At 45.6% G+C, this 26933-nt stretch overlaps 1 protein-coding gene and 1 long non-coding RNA gene across 2 annotated transcripts in view; one reads left to right on the forward strand and one right to left on the reverse strand.

Annotated features, from left to right (window-relative positions):
• Positions 1-1454: 1454 nt before the first annotated feature.
• Positions 1455-2406, reverse strand: LOC148686906 (uncharacterized). The gene is made up of 2 exons (XR_015948211.1): positions 2272-2406; positions 1455-2127 (listed from the first exon to the last, which is right to left on the reverse strand). It is a non-coding gene; the product is annotated as an uncharacterized LOC148686906 (long non-coding RNA).
• The window catches only part of SEMA3B (semaphorin 3B), a 54153-nt gene continuing 29484 nt past the window's right edge, over positions 2265-26933 (forward strand). The window contains exons 1-2 of the mRNA XM_035106003.3: positions 2265-2401; positions 20184-20324. Coding sequence (XP_034961894.3) covers positions 20237-20324 — 88 coding nt within the window. The 5' untranslated portion in view covers positions 2265-2401; positions 20184-20236. The remainder of the gene's footprint in view (positions 2402-20183; positions 20325-26933) is intronic.

Raw genomic sequence — 26933 nt, forward strand, 5'->3', positions numbered from 1 at the left:
TGTATTTCTAAATGTACTTCTACAAACCCCCAAGTACAAGCTGATGCCTTCCTCATTTCTCAGTGTTTTCACTCCATTTCTATCGCTACTCACCCACCTGAGTTCACTATTGCAGGGAGTTCTCATTATACAGTTAGCAGCCTGAAGTTAGGCATTTAATGTACTGTATGACCTGCAACTTTGACTACATATACCAAATGGCATGCTTGAATCTGTGGCGTCTGCCATAGTCTTAAGACCCCTTCCGTGTCAAAATCACATTTAGAGTCATCTGGGGATTGCATATGCATCTATTTTATTAAAAACACACACCCCAAAGTCACAACTATCTGCTGCTTCCCAATGCATATGTACTGCATATGTACAACAGATACATTTTAAAAATGTGTCTCTCCCCCCCCCCCCCATGTCTCACTGCTGAGGGCGTAGTCAACAGAAACAAAAGGTGACACTAAATAATTGCATGGCTCTGTTACCTCCTTATGCATCCGAGAGTGCCTTCTCTCTCTCTCTCTCTCTCTCTCTCTCTCTCTCTCTCTCTCTCTCTCTCTCCCTCTCTCTCTTTCATATACCACCCTTCATGAAAGAGGATAGCTGGAAACACTATATAAAAGTGGGTTATACATACATCTGTTTATACAGAGTATACACACACACTCACTCACTCACTATATAGAGAGTATATGTAGAGAGATGCTACAGAAATATAGACACACACACCGCCTAATAATTCATTAATAAACAAACCAGCATACACTCTATAGCCCTCTTGCTTCCCAGCTACTGGGAAAGACTTCAGTTTTTAAAGTGCAATACACTGAAGTCAAGTTGCATTCTGGTAGCTGTGCAAAGGAAAGCCACAGGCCCTTGGGGGAAATCGCCAGCCAGTAACCTGTTCTACAAGATGCTGGGAGTGGGGGAAGTGAGCGACCCTGCTGTCCGAGATAGAGTGGGAGGCAGAGAGAATGCTTTACAGTAAGAGCTGGCTGCACTAGCAGCCATGAACTTTCCCAGAACCCCATGCTAAAGACTGCGCCTCTGTTAGCAGACTGCAAGGTCATAAAGGGCCTTGCAGCCTGTTCCACCCGCCTTGCTCTTGCAAAGGAGGCCCAAGAATGGACAATAGAAATAGCAAATACTGGGGTCATGGAGCTATAGCAAAAGGAGGCCCTTCTGGGAGCAATAATGCTTGGGTGTGTGCACCTCCTCCAGCCCTCGCTGCCAGTAGTGGAGCATAGGGATAGGAGGTGTGAGACAGGAGCTTAGGATCACAAGTACGGGGGCGGGGGGCGGGGTTGGTGTAAAAAACGGCCTGACCAAAAAACCGGGGAAAAAACACTGAGGGGTAAGGTAACATCCCAACCAGAGAAGCTGGAAGAGCTGAACACGCCCCAGGTGCTCTGTGTGTCTCCCCCCTCCCCCGTGGTCCCTCCACAAGCTTCATATTCACACTGATTTAACACTGTATTTTTATTGCTGCTTTTATTTCTTATATGTGTTGTATTGCAGTACGGTTTGAATTCTAAATACCACTTCTTTTTTGCAAGCCCCTGAAGAAGGAAGCTTGGGCAATGGGCATAGCATGAGGTTTGCACGGAGGTCAAAGCATCCAGGGTCGCAGACAACTCAGTTCGACTCAAGAGTAGACCCATTGGCATGAATGAACCTCAGTTAGTCCTGTCCGTTAACATCAATGTAGCATAGGCTACAACAACCCCAACTCATGGAAGGGCTGGCCGAGTTCACTTGGAGAGCAGTAAAGTGACTGCCAGTATCACGGCCGGCTCTATCTATCCAAAAGAGTGAGTGTCCTTCCGGTTTTCCGGAGCACGCTCCCGTGGCAAGCCCACGCGGTTGTTGGGAGCAAAGCGAGGGCGGTGGCTGACCCTTCTCCGCCCCGGGCGGCTCGCTCTGATCTAGGCTGGCCCGCTTCTCCGGATCGCGGCTGCTGCTGCTTCGGCTTCTGCTGGGCGTGGGCCCCGCGCTCCGCTCCTGCCTTTCTCCTCTGCTGGCTCCCGGCATTGATCGACGCCCCACCCAGGGAGTCTTCAACTCTTGACGCCTGCGGGAGCCACTTCGGATCCGCCGCTCGAGCCAGCTCCACCCCTTTGGGTTGACTCGCCGGCGCTGCGGGTTGGAGAGAGTTAGAGCGGGGAGGAGAAGGTGGGCAGCCCAGCCACGGGAGAGGGAGAGAGGGAGACCAGCCGCAGGCAACGGATACCCCGTGGGGGACTGCGAGAATCTGACCCCCAGAATTTAGGCGGATCTTACCCTCCATAGGTACTGGCGGCGAGACTCCGGAGAGGCGATTCCCCTCCCCAGCACCCGGCTCGGAGCGCCCCCCTTCGGCGGCAGCGGCGGCGGTAAGGAAGGCGAGGGTCTTCCCGAGCTGGAGAAGCAGGTGAGTTTCGCTGCGTTTTCCCTTCCGCGCCGTCTGTGGTTGGAGATATGTTACTAAACTAGAGCGCCCTTGCAACTTTGCAGGCGGGTTCGGTCTGATCGGGGCCAAGCTTGAGCGAGGACTTTCCCGTGTTGTGACATTAGATTGCGCTTCGCGGAGGAACTTCGCTGCAGCAGCCCCCTAGTCCTCATGGAGGAGAAGCGGAGGCGAGAAAGGCAGGTGTTCCCACAAGTTGCTTGCCAGGAAATATTTAGGTTGCAGGTACCGTACACAGTGTGGACCGCAACTCTTTTGACCCTCTTTCTGCCCTTGGCAGGCATCGCCAGAATTACTCCACACTCTGATGAACTCTGATTATCACCTCGATGGCACAGGCAAAGGGGTGGTGATAAGGGATGCCCCTGTTTGGTTTTGGTAAGCTAGTGTATGCAGAAGACTCTGATTCCTTAGAAGACTGTAAGGAATATATGAGATCCGGAAGAGAGTTCAGCTCTTGTAAAATGATTATGAATCTACGCAGTTGTGAACTGGAAGAAAGGTTAAGGTTATTCATTGTCCCCGCCTTTACACCCAGACAAAACATTCCCAACATGTAAGGTTTGAAGGAGCTGGCATTAAAACCAGGGCTCTTGAATTTTGTAGCCCTGAAAGGGGGACAGTAGAAGGTACAACTAGAAAGCCATGTTCTCCCTGCAATTTAATGCATTGCTGTACTTCTGAAAGAGCAGTAGGGGATTTTTTGGGGTAACCACTGTGGCCGAGAGAAAGAGGACCAGGTCTCCTCCTGCTGGTGACTCACCACCAGCCATTGGCTATCATCACATGGAAGAAGAGATGGAAAAGGCAAAGTTGAACACACTCTATTCTCGTGCAATCAGTCTCTGACTACAGCTCTAAATGTGCACTAAGTTCTTAGAAGCCTTTTTAAAGAGAATGACTGTATATTTCTGGAGTCAGCACTTCTCTCTGGAAAGCCACTGGAGCCAGCCTCAGTGGAAGGAGGCCAGACCCCTGCGGGAGAAGAAGGGCATATTATTTTGGGAAGGGGGTTTGGAGGGATATAGAATTTGCTTCCTTCCTCTCCTTGTGTTAGCATTATATTTAATTTTCTGTATCATTTTAAACCCGGAAGCCTTGACGTTAGAAACTGATGTGGGTCAAAATCAATTACAGTTGTTATTATAGTAGCTTTCCTGGGTTATAACTTTCATATGTGATTGGTGCATAGAGCTATTGGGAAAAGGCAGATTTGTTGAGTCTGAGGGGTGTTTGAGTCGGCACCCATCCTACTCCTGCAAGTAGTTTTAACTTTTTAAAATACTGAATTTTAAATTATTGTAACCCACCCTGGGACCTCCTGGTGAAGGGCTAGTAATAAATATAATAATAAATATGTAAACAAACAAACAAACCAACAAACCATCTAGTGCAACATTCTCCTGAACCAGATCATCTTCATAGAAACTTAGAATTGTAGAAGTGGAAGGGACACCAAGGATTATCTAGTCCAACACCCTGCAATGCAGGAATTTCATCAAAAGAGGAAATTCAGAGCCAGAACTATTGTGATTGTCATGAGATGGCTTGCCGAAGCCTTTGTACCGGTAATTGGTTCCATTGTCAAAACTGCTCCCAATGGTGCTCCTCTGGGGGCTGCTAGTGGGGGCGCAACACACACACCTTTTTTTACCTGCTATTTGTGCAAGTCTGGTCTATCAGAAAACATGTATCTCATTTTTTTTAAATGGCTGCATGCACAGCTAAACAAATACCTGCATTCATGCACACAGTGGACTTCAGGTTTCTAGAAATTAGGGAAGGTGAGGAAGTACTAATTGAAGAGATAACAGCACACAGTGCAAATACATCCCACCAAGCACTGCCCACTGGTGTGGATGGGGAACATTGATTCAATTGAAAATGTGTGGACAGATGTGCACATATGCACACATGAAAGAATCGGTTCTGTCTGGCCTATATGCACATTAGCAGTCTTGTGCATACACAGCCTGAGAGCTCTTAAGTATCTGAAGAGTGCTCTCTTGGGTGGCGCTGTGGTCTAAACCACAGAGCCTAGGGCTTGCCGATCAGAAGGTAGGCAGTTCGAATCCCTGCAACGGAGTGAGCTTGCGTTGCTCAGTCCGTTCGAAAGCACGTCAAAGTGCAAGTAGATAAATAGGTACTGCTCCGTCGGGAAGTTAAACAGTGTTTCCGTGCACTGCTCTGGTTCACCAGAAGCGGCTTAGTCATGCTGGCCACATGACCTGGAAGCTGTATGCTGGCTCCCTTGGCCAGCAAAGCGAGATGAGCACCACAACCCCAGAGTCGTCTGGGGTCCCTTTACCTTTACCATGAACACACACACACACAAACACTGCCACCCCTCAGTCTTTTCTTCTCAATGCTAAATGTACTTGGTTCCTTCAACTTTTCCTTCTAGGACTTATTTTTCATACCACTGACTCTCTTCCACTGAGTAATTTCGTTGTTCCCGCAAGGGGACAATGACAATAAAGATATCTTATATCTTCACTGCCCTCCTTTGAACCCATTCCTGTTTGCCTATATTCTTCTTAGAAATGGACACAGTACTCCAGGTGAGGTCTTATTCTTGCAGGTGAGGTCCTACTAGTGCAGAACATTGCAGAAATATTACATCTTGTGACCTGGAGGCTTATAGCTCTGTTAATGCAGTCATCTTAGTTTCTTTATTTGCAACTTCAATACATATTCAGCTCATGGAATCAGCTACAATTCTGATATCTTTTTCATATATGCTACTGCTGAGCCAAGGATCTCCCATCCAGTACCTCTGGAATTGAGTTTAGGGTTGCTGTTGTTTCTGCCCAAATGCTGAACATCTCATTTGTCTCTGTTGATCTTTGCTTTGTTAGTTTTGGTTTCCTGTGTGTTTGGATTATTATCTTTTGCCCATATTAAATTTATACCCTTATGAATTAAACAGCTAAAGGATCTACCCATGTTTAATTTCAGCTAGTATAAATAGGCTAAACATGGGTTTAGGCTGCCTGCATCAGGATTTCTTCATGCACTAGCAAACTCCAGTTCAGTCTCCTTATGCCTAATATGGGCAAGTTCATGGGGTCCACAGGGTGCTCCTTTATAACACAGAGCATTGCATAACAGAAGCTGAGTCGGTGCTGCATAGTTTGTTCTGCTCCCAAGATTTGCTGGAGGGCACCTCCTTTTTATCTGTGGAGAGGATGGAGGCGGGAGCATTGCCTTACCAGCTGACTTGTGTTCTGCTTGTCACCCAGTCCATGTACAGTAATAAACTTTTAAAGGCTTCAAGCAGTTTCTCTGGCTTTGCTTCCTTCCCTGGCAGTGTCATAGCATCCAGTCTTTTAAAACAGCAGTGTGTAGATTTCAAACTGAGTTGCAGAGAAAACAAATCTCTCTTCCTATTAGTGATGGTGATTTGAAAAGAAGCATCACTGATAGAAATGCAAGCCTTGGCACATTTACTGATTTGCATTGGTTGTTAAACAAAACCTTGGTTTAGCAGGACTATGCAAGCTTGTGGGATTTGGGGGAGGAACTCATAGGTGCTTTGCTGCTCCCTGTGTTGAGCTGGGCTAAAGCTTGACAGCTCAGAGGTGGGAAACTTGCAGCCTGTAGGCCAATCTTGGCCCACTAGGGGATCTAGCTGGCCCAGGAGGCCATTTTCCCCAAACCATGTCCATGTGTCCATCACCCAGATTATGTCACTGGGTGATGTCAGCTGATTGGTGGGGACATGGCTCAATCCTGCCGGATGCTGCAACCCCCTGCAGCCAGCAGAATTGAACCCTTCGCTCACCAATTGCTGGACGCTGTGTTTTGAGAGTGCTCCCTGAGAGGACTGCACTGGCGAAGCAGACCCTTGTCCCATCCATGTGGCGCAGCTTTGTCAGGTGGGTGTCATATGACTGACAGTTGGCCAGCAAGAATGATGGGAATTAAATATCAGACCCACCAGGCCCAAAACATTCTGGCTTAGCCATGAGGACCAGGAAAATGCAAAACTGCAGCAAGCCCATATGCAGGAGCCCATAGGATCTTGCTAAGCCAAGGTTTGACTTACAGTGTCATGTGAACCAGGCCAATGCAGTGGTGGCCTCGGGGTTTCAAATTTCAATGGTGCCTTGTATGGTGCCAAAATTTGGCACTCTCCGCCTCCTGCTTTCCATTCTACATTATAGTTGCGCCCTACTGACCTCCCCCATGTGGCCGAACCGGTCGTGCTCCCCTAAATTTGCCTTTGACCAAAACTTTGGAGGGAGTCATTCTGTTATCAGCATAACATCTGCCAATTAGGACATGTTGAATTTGTCAGAATATTACTTGGGATTATACCAAAGTTCCATCTTTCTACAAACCTCAGGAATGTCACAGAAAGGTCCAAGGAAGGGCAAATCACAGTAGTCTGAAGGCTGGAGTTGCTTATGCATGCAACTGTGTCTTATTTTTGGTATAAAAGAGATGTGGCTGTAGATAATTTGACATTCAAGGTTCAGAAAGCAAAAATATGTCAGCCTGCCGTATTCCAAGAACACCCTTCAATCGAAGTCTTGTAAATATGAAGAAAACATAATATTCCTAGAATGTTCCACTGTCTATCTGTCTGTCTGTCTGCCTGAAATAGTTGTACTGCTTGGCAGTCACAATTCCCTTCTCTAGACCAGGGATGGAGAATCTGTGTCCTTAGTCCAGCACCATCTGGAGGGCCACAGATTCTCCATCCCTGGTCTAGAGAAGGAAATTCCAGCAACACCTGGAGAGTCTGAGGTTCCCCATCCTTCTTTCAGAGGCAGTGATAAACAGGGACATAGACTGTGTCCAAATTGTTTGCTATCATGATAAATATAATGCCTCTAGAGGGCAGTGATGGATGTCAGAAACATGACTAAACAGCTGCCAATACGGGACATGGCTGTTATGGATATGCACAGCTAAGCCAGCAAAAGAGATGGCCACCATTGTTCTAGCTGCAGTAAAAGAAGAAGAAGAGAGAAGTATGTGTAGGAAGGCAATATTTCACATCAAATGCAACTGTCCAACATCTTCCATTCTTGTTTAGGGAGTGCTGAACAATGTAAGGAGAGATTTGTACACAGCCAACAATTGGCAACTTAGAGGTGTTTCTGTCAACTGAGTGTATATGAATTTTGATGAATAAAGTAACAAAGAAAGCCAAGAAACAAAGAAAGCTACATACAGGTAACGAAGAAGGGTGGAGCATAATTCCATAGAATCATAGAATTGTAGGGTTGCAAGGTGTACCGTCATCTAGTTCAACCCCCTGCAATGCAATGCAAGTTGGATCTGTTGTCAGGGACTGGCAGGGCTCTGGTGAGTGTGTGGCAGAGGCAAGGAGGCTGGAGGCTGATCCAGCGAGGGGGCCAGCAATTTATGGGGTTTTGTGCCATCCACAAGGCAGGAGCCAGGGCTGGAGGAACGGGAAGAGTCTGAGTAGTCAAGAGATGGAGGATGAGGCACAGGACATGTTGGAAGCAGAGGCTGTTCAGGTGAGAGGCAAGAAGTAAAGTTACAGGAAACTAGGCAAAGGACCATCTCAGTAGTGGCAATCGCCCTGTGGAACGCCCTCCCATAAGATGTCAAGGATGTGACTTTTAGAAGACCTCTGAAGGCAGCCCTGTATAGGGAAGTTTTTAATGTTTGATGTTTTACTATGGTTTTACAGTTTGTTGTAAGCCCAGTCAGATGGGTGGGGTATTACTACTACTACTACTACTACTACTACTACTACTACTACTACTGAATGGAATGGCCCTGACTGTTAACACCAACGTTTCTCAGGGCTGTTGTGTGTCAAGGGAACACACATTCTCTCCACTAAGAAAAAGCGAATTCTGCAATCTGTAAAAATTAGGCAGATTTTTGACTATTTTATAAAAGGGAGTGAAATGATGTCATGTATGATCTAGTCTAGTTCGTTCCCACATTGGGGGTGGACTTGATGATGTTCAGGATCCCTTCCAACTCTACAATTCTACAATTCTACAATTCTATTATTCCATATGTACTGACCCTATACTACAAATCATTTGGCACTATGCAAGCTTATTCAAAAGCAAACCCCACTTCGTTCATGGGAGCTCTATTCAGTATGCTCTGGATTGCAGCCTTAGCCACAGATCTGGCTCATGATGTTTCCCCACATACTGGATTACTTTCAAGTTTTTCTCTGCAGCTCTGTGAGCTGGTGCAAAGTGGCCAATAGAAATGGGCTGTGAAGTTCCTGGTTCATTAGCAACTTACAACCAACTTGTTAACTTGATTCTTCTGTTAATGAAAAGATATGGAATCGGGCACCTAAGAAGCACTTGCACCAAATGGTGTGTGTATATCGAGCTCTGCAATACGTTTGATCTGAGCTGTGATTCATTGTGCCAAATTTCTAAATCAAACAGAGGGGTCTTGCAGTTTGGTCTCTACCATAGCTGCCAAGTTCTCCCTTTTTTTAAGGGAAATTCCCTTATGCTGAATAGGCTTCCTCGTGAGAAAAGGGAAAACTTGGCAGCTATGGTCTCTACTAGGTTAATGTTTTTGAGCACATAAACATGGTTTGCCTGTCCTCATACTGTAAGGCAGAGGTGGGTTGACTTGTGTGGTTTATTTATTTATTTATTATTAAGAATTGTCATGGTCCTCCAGTATGTCTAAAGTTTACAAAGCAATATGGTCGGGGGGGGGGAGTAATATGGTGTCATCAGGTGTAACACCAAACCCCTTCTCCCATAGCTGCCAAGTTTTCCCTTTTCTCGTGAGGAAGCCTATTCAGCATAAGGGAAAATCCCTTTAAAAAAGGGATAACTTGGCAGCTATGCCCTTCTCCCTTGTTCCCTGCTGCCGCCACTAGCATCCTTTGCATACCTGCTCATGCATGTAAGTCCACCTAGGTTTTTTTGCAAGAATCCCAGCAGCCACTGAATAATGCCCAGAGATCTTGCCATTATTTGCTTCAGTTATAAGATGCATTCTAACTGGTCTTCCAGACTGATAATAGGAGTCTATTGCTTTGGACTCTTCCCTGGAATAATTACGCATGCCTTCCCATTTCAAGGGCCGCTGCCTTTTGCAGCCCAGTGAATATCGGGATTCTCACTACAAAGCAAAAAGAGGTGCCCCCTTTCCCAGCGGCACAGAGTGAGGTGCCCCCCCCCTGCTCTGCTTCTATTTTGCTGCAGTGCAGTGACTTTAATATGTTCTAATTAGGCATCTGCTGGGAGGGAAGACTGGCTCCTCCAGCAATCACAGCAACAAAGCCCTTCCCTGCTGGGGTGGTGAGAATGCTCTGTTTGGAAAAGTTTTGGCTTTGGCTAGGACTGCAAGGAATTCTTGCTCACAGGAAAGACATGGTTCACTTCCACCACAAATCCAGTCTGGGCAATCCTACCTGAGTGTGCAAGTCTTTGGAGATCCCACTGCATATTCTCCAAGACAATCTCCCTGACAAAGTTTCAGCAGGAGCTGCAGCCAGACCCTATTTTAATGCAACCCCCCACCCCAGGTAAACCATAGTAGAACAAACAACTTTGTGAGGGGATGGAGTTTCTTCTTTTCTTTTCTTTTCCACTTTCTCCTATGTAGCTTAACCAACTCCCTGGAAAGGGAGCTCTGTGCTCTGCCTGATGTCTGAGCAGTGTTCACTAGCTGACCCACCAACCATGAGCAGTCACCAGAAAATCACCCTCCCTGCCTTACAGCTGAGCTCAAACGGCATCTCCATAATTGCTTTAGGAAGCTGGCATCACTTAATTCCAAGAGATGCAGGGGAATAATTGCAGAAGACAAATGGGCTCAGAGGTGGCCATGTCTTGATGAAAAGAACAGGCTGGGGAAGATTCATTCAGGGAAAATGTTAAAAAAAGGATTGAAGTAAATAGAAAGACATGGGAAAAAGCGGGGAAGGGGCAGAATCCACTCTTTTTTCTGGGAGCTTGGCTGGCAGCCTTGCTTTTCACACAGGGAGGAAAGCACTGTAGTTTTGCTTTTGGGTTTTACACAGTGGATTACATTAACCTTGGAGACATCTATGCAATCCCAATGACTGGGCTTGGCCTAAGACAGTGATGGGCAACCTTTTGAGCTTGGTGTGTCAAAATTCGCCAAAAAACCGAGCATAACTCGGGTGGTGTGTCACTTTGAGAAAAAAACCATAAATTCACGATATTTATAGTTTAAATAACAAAAATGTATAATTGTAATATATAACTGTATTTAATAAACAAAAAACTAATTATTTAACCAAACCAACTAAAAACCCCTTATTTATCACAAAGTGCCCAGAGTTGTTGAGCTTTTTGGGGGGAGCTGTTGACCAAAGTTTTGGAGGTTTTTTGGGGGTGCAAAAGTTGCTTTGCTTTTTTGGGGGGGATGCCCCAAAGCTGCTGTGCTTTTTGGGGGGGAAAGAGAACAGAAATAAATTACGAATAATACCTTCGCTGGAACTAACACACAGCACCGACATAGTCTGCCAAAGCGCCAAAAAAACCAGCACAGAACAGGTTAAAAAACAAATGCTGTTACACCCAATCATAGTCTGCCAAAGCGCCAGAAAAAAACACAGCACAAAAGGGTTAAAAAACCAATCTCTGGCTACCAGCAGCAGCAGCAACAACAACAACAAAGGATCCGGGTTTTAACAGTGGAGACAAGCAGACAAGCTGTAGCGTGAGGAGGAGCGGGAGAACATTTGGGAGGGGGGATGAGGGGAACCAACAGCAACAGCGCGAATGGGCTGATGGGGCGCGTGCCAGCAGTGAGGGCTCTGCGTGTCACGTCTGACACGCGTGTCATAGGTTCGCCATCACTGGCCTAAGAAGAGAGCTGAGCTGGACCTTGTGCTGATGAGTCATATGTGCAAGTCAAAGACCTAACAACACCACATTTGCAACCTTTCAATCAATAAGGGCCTAGAAAAGATATAGCCCAGGGATGGGAAATCTGTGACCCTCCAGGTGTTGTTGGACTACAACTCCCACCATGCCTCTGACCAGTGGCCATGCTGGCTGGGGCCAGTGGGAGCTGAAATCCAACAACATCTGGAAGACCACTGTCTTCCCACCCCTGATGTAGCCATTGCTTTCAGAGCAGGAATTCAGAAGCCAGCTACCAAGACTCTAGACAAGCAGCTTCCCTTGGCTTTGATCAACTAGGAAACCCTGATCATCTACTGGGAGGATCAGAGCAAGGCAGGGGGAAGATAGGGCACTCTCTATAGGTTTCCTATATAGGTCAGCAGCAGAGCACATGCCTTGCACATAGGAGGCTCACTGATGTGAAATCGTCAACCATCGCAAAGCAGGAAAGTTCCCTGTCAAGACTCTGAGAGACTGGTTTCCAGACATGTCAGTAATCAAGAGTTTGTGGTGTATGTCTAGCTCCTAATTGACTCCTGTTGACTCAGAACAGCAGCAACTCTCCAGAGATTCGGGCAGCCTCTTCCAACCCTTCCTGGAGACACCAGGGATTGAACCTGGGATCTTCTGCATGTAAAGAGGATGTGGTACCACTGAGCATTGGTCCTTTCCCAAAGCACTTGGGGGCTTGAGCAAACCAATTATCTCCACCCCCAGTTTCCTTAACTGTTCCCCCCTTCAGCTGACACTTCACCATCTTTATGAGATGGAAGCTTACTTGTTCTGGTCACTTTGGTGGGTGGGGATTTAAATTTCAGTTACCTTTTAATGTATATACCCATGGAGTCCTCCAAGTATGTAGAAAGCACTGTCTTAGCTTGGGGTGAGCCTCATTTCTCTCCCAATCTAGTGGGCACTCAATCACCGAAGTTTGCTCTTAGATGGAATGATGGCATTACTGGACTAGACTGACCATTGGTCTGTCCAGGGGTGGTATAAGATCTCATCCCAAAAATTTTCATGTGTGTTCTTGACAATTTGCACTGATGAGGGCATCAGGGCAGTTATACACGATCAAACTTTCAACACTGGTTGCATCTGCAATAGGTTTGGGATAGGTGTGCTGCTTCATTTCCAATCAGTGTATGTCCTATACCTTCCTGCTGAAATCCTGTAACTTTCTATACCACAAATGTTATTGGGTTGCTGTTGTTTTGTCCCACTCCTGTTGCGCTGTAGAGCAAGAGTGTCTTTCCAAAAAACAAAAAATATAGTAACTTTGGGGAAGCATTGCAGAACAACAAATAATGTGAAATGATGTGGGGATGGTTCAGCACAACCGCTAAAGCAATTTTACTACATCCATGTCATGTTGCAGAATATACCCACAAAAGACAAACACCTGTCTAGAGGAACGCTAGGTCTTAGGGATTACCGTAGTTTATTCTTGAAGATGAAGACTGCAGGTGGCTCTCAGGAGTCAGGGGAGAACAGTCTTTTCTTCCTTCTTTAACAGTCAGCCGTCCCACCCAAAGTGCTGCCTCTGACCTTTGTAGAGCTCTGTCAAAGCAGTACGTGAAAGAGGCCAGGATATTAATTTCATTTACTGGCTTCCTATTGTTTGCTTTTCTCTTTGTCACTGTACGCTTCCCACCCAACCCTCCTCCCTACATTTGGCATTCTTTTCCTTGCTCTCTTGCACTCTTTTCCTCTTTTCTCCTTTTAAAGGCCTCTTAATTTGTTTCTCTGCTTGCCTTCCTGCCTTAAATGTTTCTCTGCTTTATTTGTACACATAGACGCACACAGGCGGAAAATTCCATTAACTTGTAACAGTGATTTTCTGCTTTTCAAAGGAGTGCTGCTTTATGCATAATGCATCATCCGTTCACATTGTGCCATGCTGGGCCCCAGCCTGACCCCTAGACTCCTCCCATGAAGCCCCAACACCATCCATAGCCCAAGAGAAGCCCAAGAAGTCCCACTGGTCCCAGCACTGATCAGAAAGATCTTAGCATTCAGGTGGGAACCTGACCAGGCCTGTCTCCAGAGGCTGCCCTGGAAGAAACCTTGAGGTGGGTCTCCAACAACTGCAGCAGAAGAGCCCCCTTCTGAGTCAGCAGGAGAGGCTCAAGTGCCCCCCAGAAATCCCAGGCAACCCAGAGAAGGAGAGTGTGTGCCTGAGAGCCCCAAGTATTGGAGCTACTTGTGAGTAATGGTCTACTTGACAGTAATCCCTTCTCTTCCTGGAGAGTAGGGTTAAGCACTTGCAGTTGGACGCTCGACGCTCGGCAGGAGTGGCGCACTCACCCTCGCTCACTCAGCGCGCTCGTTCGGTGTTCTCTGGACTCTCGCCTGGCGCAGCATCCTCCAGAACCCTGCACTCTGGTGCCTCGCGCCACTAGCGTCTATGGGTATGATGCCCCTGCTAGGTGCTGTATGATTTTTAACTGTATTTTTACAGACAAGTTGCAGACCACCTGAACAAAGCTTGCAGACCACTTGCGATCCATGGACCACAGTTCAGAAACCCCTGCACTAGGCAAAACTGGCTATCTATAGCAAAAACCTTCCTCTCGCCTTTACATCATAGTTGAATTATCCCTAAACTTGTTGGATTTATATTGAACTGCACATTGTACTTGCTTTATTCTGTAACTACCACACATTAACATGATATTTAATTCCAGCAGTCAGCTCAACCATTCCAAAAGTATTTATGAAAACATTCCTCTTCCCAAACCACGCATTGCATTACAGGACTATCCACTTCTGTGACAGTGACAATGCCGCTGCAGAGCGACTGAATCTGCATAATCTCTTAATATTCTCAGATCAGAAGCAGTTGCTGCAAAGGGATGTATGTACTAGATCAGAAGTTGTACAGAATAAGCCACAGAAACATCTCCCAGTGATGCTTATTTGTCCCAGTCTATTGATATGCAGAATGCATGAAGCTGCCAAGGTTTAGTCTGGCAAATGGAGATGTTGGAGGTGGATGGGTGAGGGGTCTGTGCTAAGCATTGCCTTTTGGCAAGAGAGGCTAGAGAGGGAAAGGAAATCCTTACAGGCTGTTGATCGGACCATCTGTACAGTGAAAAGTAGGTTGCAGGAACGCCGGCCTTGTGGTGTGTCTTTAGATTGCAGCTTTGAAGCGATTTGTTCCAGCAGTGGACCTACAATAGCCTCAGAGTTTAATAGAGCTTTTCCCAAGAACACAGGCAGCTCTACTGCACATAAAATCACTGGAAGAAATAGTGCAAGGAAGGACCGGTACAGGCTCAAAGAGCTTGCTGGCAGGGGTGGTCCCTGCAGATGGAACAAATATGGAGGAGCTTATGAAGATGTGGCGTCCAAAGTCAGTCATTGATGAAGCCCTTCAGCAATACATATACACATGCAGGATATAGTGACGTGCTCCCATAGGAAGCCACCTAACATCAGCTCAGGCTATTTGTCCATGTAGCTAAGTATTGTCAGCTCTGACAAGAAGCAGCTTTCTAAAGCCTCAGGCTTTAGGCTTCCCAATCACCAGTTCCCTGATCCCTTTTTTTAAAAAGTAGTGCCAGCAGTTGAACCTGTGATAAATGAAGAACATGGGTGCTCCATCACTATAGTCTCTCCCAGGAGGTGGAATAAGGAACAATGACAGCAGAATGTTTTCTGTGGGCCCAAGGTAGGCTGCCTCTGAGGCTTCTGAACTTCAGAAGAAAAACATTAATGGCCATTATGGCTCTGCTCTGCCTTCAGGGTCAGAGGCAGTGATGCTTCTGAATACCACAGCCTTGGGTCCTGCTTTCTGGTTTCCTACAGGTATCTGGGTGGCCATGTGGGAACAGGATGCTGGACTGGATGGGCCATTGACCTGGTCCAGCAGACTGCTCTAATGTTCTTTGGCATACCTTGGTAGGATGAAGAAGGAATTTGGGGGACATTTGGGGGAAGATGTCATGATAGGAGGAGGATGTCATGATAGGATGTAGGAGAGGAGTGTGAATTGGTTTGTGTGTCTGGGAGGAGGGACTCTAGAAGGTTTCCTGCTTCTGTTATGTCCAGATATATTTGGGGGCAGAGGGATTCCCTCTAATACATTAAGATAGATGTGGAGCAATTGCAGTTTATTTGTATCTGGTTTTGTTTTCATATTTATTTATTTAGCTGTTTGCGTCCAGGTCTACCCCACCCCTAGCAGTTGTAAGGTAAGAGATATCCTGGGTTATCAGCTGCAAAAAAGCATCCCTGCTCATCTCCATTCTTCCTATTTAAGAGCAAATTATTCTTTTTCATAGTTTTATTTCATAGAGTTGGAAGGGACCCTAAGGGCCATCTAGTCCAACCCCCTGCAATGCAATCTGATCAATAGAAGGGAACCACACCAGTTTTTAACATGTGAAATGAAAGAAGCAGAATTTTGTCTGAGGGCTAAAATGCCCCAAGGGTTCTTCTGCTTCGGCGTTAGGGTCCCCTGTTTCCATGGATGATGCAGTTGTAATCATCCAAGTTGCATCTGCTTGAGTTGAGGTGAAGGGAAAAGATGGGGAGCTGCTGCACCAGAGGTAGCCTCAAATGCGAATAACAGTTCCTGGGATACTTTGACCTTGGTTGCCATGCCAACAGATAGCTGCTGAAAAGCCATATTCACCCTAAGGGATGGGTGTAGAGTGAGTTGGTTTTTTGTCTGGGTTTATGAGCTGCTCATCACAATAGGTGGTCAGAGCCTATTGTGTGAAGCTCAAATGCTTGGGCATCAAGTGTCTTGGAGGCCATGATGCCCTTCAGAGCAGCTTGCCCTGAATAGTTTCTCCACCCCCTCTAAACTTTCAACTGGGGCAGAATGTTAATGGCCCAATCCCTCCAGCTGGAAAAAGGTTAACAAAAGCAGCCAGTAACTTTTGCCTTCCCCAAAACTGAGGTACAGATCCTGGGGGAGGGGGTGGGGGAGGCTCCTTGGTCAAAGGATTGGACAGTCCATTGATCCCAAATAAAGACCCAAGTTGGGTCGATTGCCCTCTTTGCAAACACAAAAAAAGTTTCTTATCTAGTAAGAAATGAATAGATGTCTGATTGCTTATATTATTTATTTATTTATTGAATATATATATATATATATATATATATATATATATATATATATATAGTTATATATATAGTTGGTTGGACAGTGTTCTCGAAGCTACGAACATGAGTTTGACCAGTGCAAGACAGGAGTGCCTGGCGTGCTATGGTCCATGGGGTCACGAAGAGTCGGACACGACTAAACGACTAAACAAACAACAATATATAGTTAGATGCAGTTTAGATGCCGCTAAGTGGACATTCAGACTGTCACAGTTTCAGCAGCATTCAGTTACATGTTGGAAAATCCAGACTGCACAATTGCATTTGATTGTGAGATCTTGCATAGCACAACTCATTTCCTCTAAAGGAAATGGTTTATTTGTTTTTGTAGCAATTGGGAAATCTTGCACAACACAACCTGTTTCCCCTAAAGACCTGGGTTATTTGTTTTTGTAGCAATAAAGAAAGTGACAGGAAAATGCACTGGGAAGTGTGGGATGAGGCTTGCTTGATGCACCACCATTTAACCTTGCAGCAAACTAATCAGGATGAATGTTACATAAACAGGTCATCTGGAAGTGCCCATAATCTCATTTATACGCCTGGGTGTCATAATTTGCTGGAATATGAGATGTTGTTTCCTTTTGTTAACAAAAACAAATCATAGTTGTTCATAGCATCTCCTTAGCTAAATCATACTATTTTTCTCTCAGGACAATATGCCTCTTTACCACAGTGGAAGCCCAACTGTCCTGTAGTTTTGCCTCACCCTTCTCTCCTTTCTCCGCCCCCAGAGAAAAGCTGAATGGAGCATTTCATTCTTCATTCCTGCTTTGTCACCACATCCACTGTTGTTTGGGATGAGGAATGGCTTTCCTGCTCCCATCTCCCTTTCATATAGAATCTGTACACAGAACCCTTTTATGCAGAATTTGTATTGATGGGACTGCATGAGATGCTGAGCTGGCCAATGATCTTCCCACCCTTTCAGAGGCCATCAGGGGACATCTAAGAACACAACATAGATTCTGAAAGTAAAATAAAAATCAAAGACAACATGGCTGGTGCCAAGCAAATGCACAACAGATTCCCAAAGCCACAAGTATGAGATCACTTCTTTATGTGGTGTGGCTGTATTACAGTAGAAGCTGCTCTTCCTAGTCGCCTGTTGCCAACCCTAATGAGCTATAAGGAAGATTTAAACAGGTCTACTCAGAAGTAAGTCCCATTCAGTTCAACAGGGCTTACTCCCAGGTAAGAGGGTTTAGGATTTAGCACTTGTTTAGTGCGCTGTCACACTTCCAATCTCATTAGTGTTTGACTGGAGGCTGTGACCCTATATTCACTTATCTTGGAGTAAACCACATGGAACTCGGGAGAGACTTTCTTCTGAGTGGTGTTCATTTCATTAACCTCAAAGCAGGTGTAATGCAGGCATCAGTTTAGAATGTAGGAAAGGGTCCCCACACTAAGGCCCGGGGGCCGGATGCGGCCCAATCGCCTTCTAAATCCGGCCCGCGGACGGTCTGGGAATCAGCATGTTTTTACATGAGTAGAATGTGTCCTTTTATTTAAAATGCATCTCTGGGTTATTTGTGGTGCCTGCCTGGTGTTTTTACATGAGTAGAATGTGTCCTTTTATTTAAAATGCATCTCTGGGTTATTTGTGGGGCATAGGAATTTGTTCATATTTTTTTCAAAATATAGTCCGCCCCCCCCCACAAGGTCTGAGGGACAGTGGACCGGCCCCCTGCTGAAAAAGTTTGCTGACCCCTGATGTAGGACTTAATGGCCTATTCACATTTATTTTTAAAATTTGTATACTGCCCTATACCTGTAGATCTCAGGGGGGTTCACAACATAAAATTGCAATATAAAAAACAAAATACATAATAAAAATAAGAACAAGAGACCTGGTTGGCTTTCATCCAGTCCACGACGGAGGCAAGACAATGGGCCAGCATACCCACTGCCTCACCTGCAGATGCAAAGGAGAAGTGGAGATGTGTGTCATCAGCACATTGCTGACAACGTACTGCAAACCTCTTGATAACCCCACCCAGCGGCTTCATGTAGATGTTAAACATCATAGGGGATAAAATTGAGCCCCGAGGAACCCCACACTGTAGTCTCCACCGGGCCAAAGAACGCTCCCCAAGCAACACCTTCTGGACCCCAAGTAGGTCCAGAACCACTGCCACCCACCCTTAACTCAGACATCCTCTCAGAGGGATACCATGGTTGATGGTATCGAAAGCCACTGAGTGGTCAAGGAGGACTAACGGGGGCACATTTCCCCTGTCTCTCTTCCCACAAGAGGTCATCGTACAGGGCGACCAGAGCAGTTTCTGTGTCAAAACTGGGCCCAAACCCTGACTGAAATGGACCTAGAAAATCAGTTTCCTCCAAGAGTGCCTGGATCTGGTCCGTGACCACCTACTCAAGAACCTTGTCCAGGAAAGGGAGATTAGCAACTGGCTGGTAATTAGATTTTCGAAATCCATTCGATTTTCCAAACCATTTGCACATGAATCCTCTCACCAAATTATTATAGGAGTGTAATAATCACAAATCCCATGTGATCAGGACCTCTGCAATCCTGTGAATGACAAGGTTATGAAATCCGGGTTTCTCTTCACAGCAAATGACCAATCTCACTTTCCAGTGGCATATCCACATATGTTATCTTGCTGTGGGAAACATCTTATAAGAAGGAAAACATATTGTGTTTTATAGGCACTGGGTGCCTTCTAAGATCAGTGCAGCACTAAGCACAAATTGCCAGGGGGGCAGTTTAACGTTGTTGTTGTTTTTGCTAGGAAACTCTGATGAAGTGGATCATAGTCCAGGAAAGCTTATACATTTGATAGCCTGTAAGGTAAAACAAGATTCTGTTTTGTCTTGAAGTCAAGGACATCTTACTACTATCCACTAGGAAAAGTAGTTCCCTACATTCTTAGCACTGCTTTGACCATTTGATGGAGTACCCAAACAGGGAAATAGTATTCTGTACGAGATCTAAATAGGATGCCATCTCTTTTCTGTTGATGACCCTGAGCCTGAATGTTCACACATTCAGTGCCAGCCCTGAGTTACTGTCTGTAAAATCCTGGTGCTGTTCAGGTCATGGCCACATTAATGAATTAACTAATCAATACACCACTCACATACCAAAATGGCTTTTAAGCGGTTTCTTAGCAGCCATATCCTTGTATAAGTAATTGATTCGCCACCAAAATATGACGTGGTTCTGTGCTTAATGGTACCAAGAAGTACAGATCTGAAACCAAAAGGTCAGAAGTGCATCTTGAAAATTATGATTAGAAGGGGGGGGTACCAGGACTTTGGGCTGAGAGTTGCATAAAGTAGCTAAATAAAATACAGAAAAATAAGTTGTGCCAGCAGTTGTGGAAGTCCCCCCTCCCTCTCTCTCTAATACACAGGGGTCCCCCTCTCTCTAGTTTTATACCCATAGCAATCCTGTGAGGTAGATTAAGCTAAGGGATAATAACTGGCCCAAGGTTACCCAGTAGCACCATGGCTGAGTGGGGATTAGAACCCAGGCCTCCAGGGCCATAGTCTAGCCTTCCAACCACTGTGCTACAGTGGCCTGCACCATAGTAGAGAACTTTGGCTGCATTTCTGGATGTGACTTGACAAGCAGAAACCTGGCAGGTGGGTCTGGGTGGAGATCAGCGCTGGCTAGATGGGTCTTTCCCTTTCCAAGGCAGGCTGAGGATTCCCCCCCTCCTTCTCCCACTTATCCTGCGGGGGGGGGGGGGGCTGCTGCTGTTGTAACCCGATCTGGCAGACAATCTCACTCTTGCTTCTCCGCCTTTCAGCTGCCAGAGGTTCAGAGTCCAGCGCCTGCAGAGGAGAAGAGGCAGCTGCTGCTATGATCCAGGCACTGGTGCTCCTGTTGCTGGCTGGAAATGGAGCCTCGGCTACCAGCACCAATCCGCGTCTGAAGCTCTCCTTTCATAGTAAGGCGGACATCAAACAAACAGAGGGGATGGATGAAAAGTGTGTGTGTGTGACATTTTCAGAGGAGGTGTGAACCAGGAATAGGTGTTACAGGGGACCTCTAGGGTTTTGAATGGGCAGTCCTCCATAGGTGATGAGGCCATCAGTAGGATGTTATGAACAATGTATTTCCATAGAGCAAAACTCAGAAAGACAGGTATTGAGGTGGTAAGCAGAGAAGCAGAGTTTATGTTTGTGGAGGGAAAGGGTGACAGCTACAAATATGTTATATACTGAGCGTTTCCATCTTATGATGCCCACCTTGCTACTCCTTCAGGGCCCTACCTGCCTCCTATAACATAACAAGTGATCTTTACAGAGACACACAAGGTCATGGAGAGCTGTGTATTATTATCCTGATGCTACTAATTGTAGCTGGTGCACTCAGTGTCCAGGATGTGCTAGGACTCAAGTAAGGAAGTGTGGGGCATTTAGAAAGGCACACTCTGTTGCTATCAAATCAGGAAGAGTTCTGTTCTTTCAATAGTGAGATGAAAATGAATCTTCTTCTTCTTCTTCTTCTTCTTCTTCTTCTTCTTCTTCTTCTTCTTCTTCTTCTTCTTCTTCTTCTTCTTCTTCTTCACACTCATGTGTAGCTAGAGACTCAGTTTCCTTAAGTTTGCAACACTGCCTCAGATTTATGTGCTGGTGTCATTGAGATCTGGCTCTGATCCCATATGTTGTGGGGATGTGTTTCTTTCAAGTTTAAGAAAGAGATGCATAAGGACTGCCTGATTATGAACACTTGGGGGGAGGGAAGCCAAAACAGAACATTTGTTCATGTCTATATAACACCACAAATTAAGTGACCGAGCTAGTACTTTACAAGTTTTAAATGACCAGAAACATTCTGATAAATATTTGATAATGGGCCACAGTACAAGTACTTTTCTTTTTTTAAGTAAAGGACTAGACAGATTTTTGGCTAACAGACATATTAAAAGGCTGTTAACCAAAATACTCAGATTGTATAGTTTAGGAGTGGGCTATTTCTCTGTATGTTTTCATCTAGAACCCCTGTGGTACACCAATGGATTTTAATATATGAAGTAAGACAGCATGATCAGGATTTCTTAACATTAAGGCATATAAATTAAGCTTTAAGCAATCCTGAGCATGTGCTCTTGCTTAAAAACATATAGAGCCCCTAGCTGAATGAAACAGGCTTTTTTATTATGTATTTTAATTAGTGAAGGTTTAATGCTCTGATGGAATTGTTATGGAATATTTTAATTTCATGTGTGGATTTTCTGTAGTTGCAAACCGCTTAGAAGCCATTTGGACATATACCTAAGTAGTATACAAATTAATAATATTACCGTATTTTTCTATGTATAACACGACTCCATGTATAAGACAACATTTCCCTGCTACCGCCGCTGCACCAGCCCTTGCTTACTTAGCATATTAACCAATGTATAAGACGACCCTCAATTTATCACAAAAAATTCAGAAAAAAGGTTGTCTTATAAAATACCCTGTTAGTGTTTGAGAATGCTTATTTTCAAGTATCTGGGAGTGTTTCAGCTATTAGATCACAGGTCCCCAAACTAAGGCCCGGGGGCCGGATGCGGCCCAATCACCTTCTAAATCCGGCCCGCGGACAGTCCGGGAATCAGCATGTTTTTACATGAGTAGAATGTGTCCTTTTATTTAAAATGCATCTCTGGGTTATTTGTGGGGCATAGGAATTCATTCTCCCCCCCAAAAAAAATATAGTTTGGTCCCCCACAAGTCTGAGGGACAGTGGACCGGCCCCCTGCTGAAAAAGTTTGCTGACCCCTGTATTAGATAGTCTGTTAGTATGATAAATAGACTCTGTGCTTATGTGAAATAAGATACAAAAGCATCTCTTGCTAAGAGGGGAAGAAATTCTTTCACACACTCAGAGGTGATATCATAGAACGTTGCCCTGGAATGGACCACAGAAAGTTGTCTAATTCATTTGCTTGATTTTTAAGGAAAAGCAGATTCGACAAATTGTGTCATTCATTGTTGAAACATCTGGTAATGAAGCCGTACAATCATCATACCTTTGCTAGTTTCTGGGTCTACGCCGCATGCTTTACAATTTTTCAAACATTTCCTTTACTATACCCTTACTCTGCAAGGTTTCCTTTAATAAAGCATTAGATTTCTAGGATGTAGCAGATGTCACGGTGCAGTACCATGGACACTGGGTACATTTTATTCTGCTGAGAAATGGATTCTACCAAAGTGTTATCCTTTGGTAGGGTTCTTTTTGGCATCCCCTTTTACAATGACAAAGCAGCGCTAATGCATTGAGAGCCAGACTAGACTAGTACCAGATTTTTCTACCACTGATGGCAGCAGTGTTGGTGGAGCACTAGTCAGAGTTGCTAGCACAGGTGCAATCTTTAGGGAAATTCTCTCTCCCAAACACGGCCACACTTTCTTATCTTTTGGCAGCTGGCCAAATCTAATGACATGTTGGAACGTCTCATCTTTTGAGTGATTTCTAAAGTTGCTAGGCTGCAGCTTTAATTGCCAAGTTACCCCTTATGAAGTCCTTGAATGCTCATGGCCAAGTCCTTGCAACAGTGCGTCACTTGGATTGCGAAGGGAAGGGAAGGGGTGTCCTGCTTGTGGGAATAGAGGTTGGGAACGAAGTGGTTGGACTCCCAGCTCCCATCAGCCCCAGCCAGCATGACTAATGAGCAAGGATAATGGGAGCCATAGTGCAGCAATATATAGAGGGCCACACATTTCCCACCCCTAGTGTTTGTGGTACAGGAGAAAAAGGGAGAGCAGTTAGGTTGCTTTGAGGGAGTGATACGCAGGCCCTCCTTTTGGAGCATTCTGGATGTGTTTGCTCTTATTCTTATTACTATTCTTATTTATGTTATCCTCATTTATTTGTTGCTTTCCACACACAAAAATCCTCAAAGCAGCTTATAGTTTCATAACATACACACGAAGCATCAATACATTTACAAGCAATGCGTCAAGAAAGGCAATAAAAGCCAACTTTGATCTAAAAACAAAGTCGCTCATGCAACAGAATTATAAAAAAGATCATTCCTACCCACCCAATTAAAGAATGTAAACAATGAATTAAATGAAAATCATATACTGCGGTATGACCCCAATGAAAAAAATAAAGGCCTTGGTAAATGGGAGTTTCTGTGTAGGAATGCCTAAAAACTGACAGCAATGGCACCAGGCTTTTTTCCTGGGGAGGGCAGTTGAGAAAGGAGAGCAAACCATGGTAGAACTCCATTCTCACATTACCACCCTCCTCAGTGGGGACACATTAGTGATTTTGGTGCAACCAAAACGAGGCAAAGCTCACCAGACTTCTTTGATCCCTCAGCCCCCAAGCAGCAGTAACTGCTGTCATTGATCACTCACTGAGCAGCACCATTCACCTCTTAAACAGCTGCAGTGTGGAACATCCAGACGGCAGGGTTCATTAGGCCCAGCCAGGGTCCTAATCTTCCCCAAGAGACAGTTCCCTGGAAACTGTGCCCACCTGCCATCGTATGTGATGCCCAGTGTGCGGCAGATAAATACTGAATGCAGCTGCAAAGGAGCAATTGGGAGCTTAAAGTGCACTTCTTATTGTTCCTTGGCAAGTGGCAGTGACCCCGCTGATGAATTCTGACAGGAACTGCCTTTGAAATTGTCTTTTTTGCAGGTGGTTTTGATCCAAACAGCTCCTGCAACTGAACAGTTTCCACCCGCAGACCAGCTTTGTCTTTGTTGGAGTGCAGAGGGGAAATGTCTATTTACAGGTGTAGTTTGAATCCAAATCACACCTGCAAATGAACAAAGCAAAGGCTGTATGTCAGCACCACATAGACAATTGTTGTTGACAGCAAGCGCCTTTGATGTCAGAGGGGTGGCGCTGCCACTTGTCCAAATGGCCCATGTGAGATAGGAAAGTGAGGATCCAGCCCACCAGCTAGATAAATTTAGTCACCCTCACGCTAAAATATCTAAAACTGGAGACTGGCATTTTTAGCATCAAAAGAATATGAAAATAACTATGTGCTGCAGTTAAAAATATGCCAAACAGTGGAAAAGGCTATTTCTGCTTCCCAAGCAGACAAGACAACGTTCTTTTTCTTCCATCCTCATTGACATCTTTATTTTCAACCTATTGTTTCATAAAAAGCCTCTACTGAATTTCCTATGAGTGACAGAGAAAGCAAGCTGGCCAGCTTATCAGTTCACCAGGGATTAATGTGATTAAAAACCAATTCTCAAGAAGGTGCTAGATAAAGTGTTTCCTTGTCTCCCTGCCACACTCCTGCACTCCCTTTCCTCCTCTGTGTGCTCGTTCCCTTTCTCTGCAGAGTATGAGGAGGAGAGGTGAAATGTAAACATACAGGTAGAACACACAGGTGTGTGGCTGCCTGCCTTGCTGGCTAGCCAGGTGCAGAGCCTTGTGTTTCCATGCAAAGAGAAGCAGATGTGTAGATTTTGAAGGTCACAGTCAATGAGCTCACCACAATTTCAATTTGGCTTTAAATAATCGATGTAGGGGCATGAGAACGAAGCCTCCTTCCAAAGCAGGACCAACAACTGGAAAAGGCCATGATAGCCTGATTTTTGCTGCTGTGAAGACTGTGCTCATTAGCTTCTTCTCTTGCCAAACCCAGCACTTTGGTGTGGGCTCTGAGGCTTCATTGCATTGCACACGTGGAACTCCTTGATGGTGGGGACTCTCCCATTCATTTCAGTAGAGGGACATGCAACCTATAGTTATTGTTGTAAGATTTCTGATCCGTCCTTCATCATAAGGCCCCAGGGGAGACTACAACAATGTTAAAATACAATAAATCAGTTAAAACAAGCTACAATCAAAAGAACGTGTTGTTTTTTGCCATAAGCCTGCGTGCGAAGCCGGTGGCTGCCAGTGTTCATTCAAATATTTTACGAAGGGGTGCGATATTTTGATATAACATTGTCCACATCTGATGCACTGTTCAAGGCATGCTCCCTTATTGTCAGTTTTTCAAATAGGGCCATACGTTGTGTTGCCATCGTGAGATATGTAGGTGTTCAAGTCCTTTCCAGTTCTGTGCTCTGAGTAGTTGTTGTTTACATACCCTCCAACATTTATCTGATGAAAACAGGGGCATCCTGTTCTATTACTACTACTACTGCTACTGCTACTACTACTACTACTATTCCCCATCTGACTGGGTTACCCCAGCCACTCTGAGCAGCTTCCAAATTATATACGGTAAAAACAAAATAAAACATTGAACATTAATAACTTCCCTGTACAAAGCTGCCTTCAGATGTCTTCCAAAGGCTGTATAGTTACTTATCTCCTTGGCTCGGGGGGGGGGGTCACATAACTCCATACCCTCCAACATTTCTCTGATGAAATAGGGACATCCTAAGGAAAAGTGGGGCATTCTGGAATCAAATCAGAAATGGGGATGGCTTCTGTAAACCTGGGACTGTCCCTGGAAAATAGGGGCACTTGGAGGTTCTGTGTTTAAAGCAGATAGGTCAGGAAGGGACATGCAGGACTAGAGCAAGATAAGGGGAAGCAGTTGTGCTAAGCCAGGCCAGCTCAGGTTTTTCCATGCCCATCTGTGGCCCAGCCAGAGGTCAATACCAAGCCGAGGAGGAGGAGGAGGAGGAGGAGGAGGAGGAGGAGGGAGATGGCATGGAGAGAAGGCCATGTTGGTTGTCTGGTGCTGCTGGACTAGAAGCAGACTCAAGCAGACTCAAGCCAAGGAACATGGAAGTGGAGGGGGGAGGGGTGGGGTTGCAGATCAGGCCGTGACCTCCCTCTGGACCCTGCGCACCCTATGCACCCGACATGGGCAGCAGCTCATTAGCGAGTGGGTTGCTCCCCTGCCAGCCACTTTCTTCCCCTTCTCCACAATGGCTTATTTGTTCCTGCTGCCGAAAGCAGATTAGGCTCTCTGCGGAGAGAAAGGGCCCTTTCTCTGCGCAGATGCCTGTTGTGCTGGGAGATTAACGTCACACTGTTGTTGAAGCTGCTAACCTGTTAAAGCTGGTGGAACAGATCAGGGACCGGGCTTGAAAGGTGGGTGTAAGAGGACACAGGCCACAGACGGGGTGGGGGTAGGGTGGGAAGACGAAATCGGCAGAAGCCCCTGACCACCACCCAGCCTACTCCCCGCTCAGTGCTTGAATGGTCCACAGCCAGAGCAGGTTCATCAGAAACTTGAGGCTTGGGAGTGTCTACAGGACACCACCTGCATTTCCAGATGTCAGCAGCATCCACTGGAGCACCGAGGCTGCAAATATGCATTTTCAGATCTGTCCCCCCCACCACCACCACCACCACGTAGAGTGGTACCTTGGTTGTCAAACTTTATCCATTCTGGGAGTCCGTTTCACTCCCAGAACCGTTCAAAAACAAAGGCGCGGCTTCCAGTTGGCTGCGCACCTTTATCCATGCGATAAAGGTGAAGGTTCTTTCACTCATGTCTCTGTTAACTTTCATGTACTGTGATAAGCATAGTAGCTCCATGCTGTTGCTTGGCCACAAAGTTCATACATGGGATAAATGATGGTTATCATTTCCTCCAAAATAAGCAGACGTAAGATGGGGCTAG

The sequence above is a fragment of the Zootoca vivipara genome, chromosome 2 (assembly GCF_965207765.1).
Source record: "Zootoca vivipara chromosome 2, rZooViv2.hap1.1, whole genome shotgun sequence".
NCBI lineage: Eukaryota > Metazoa > Chordata > Lepidosauria > Squamata > Lacertidae > Zootoca > Zootoca vivipara.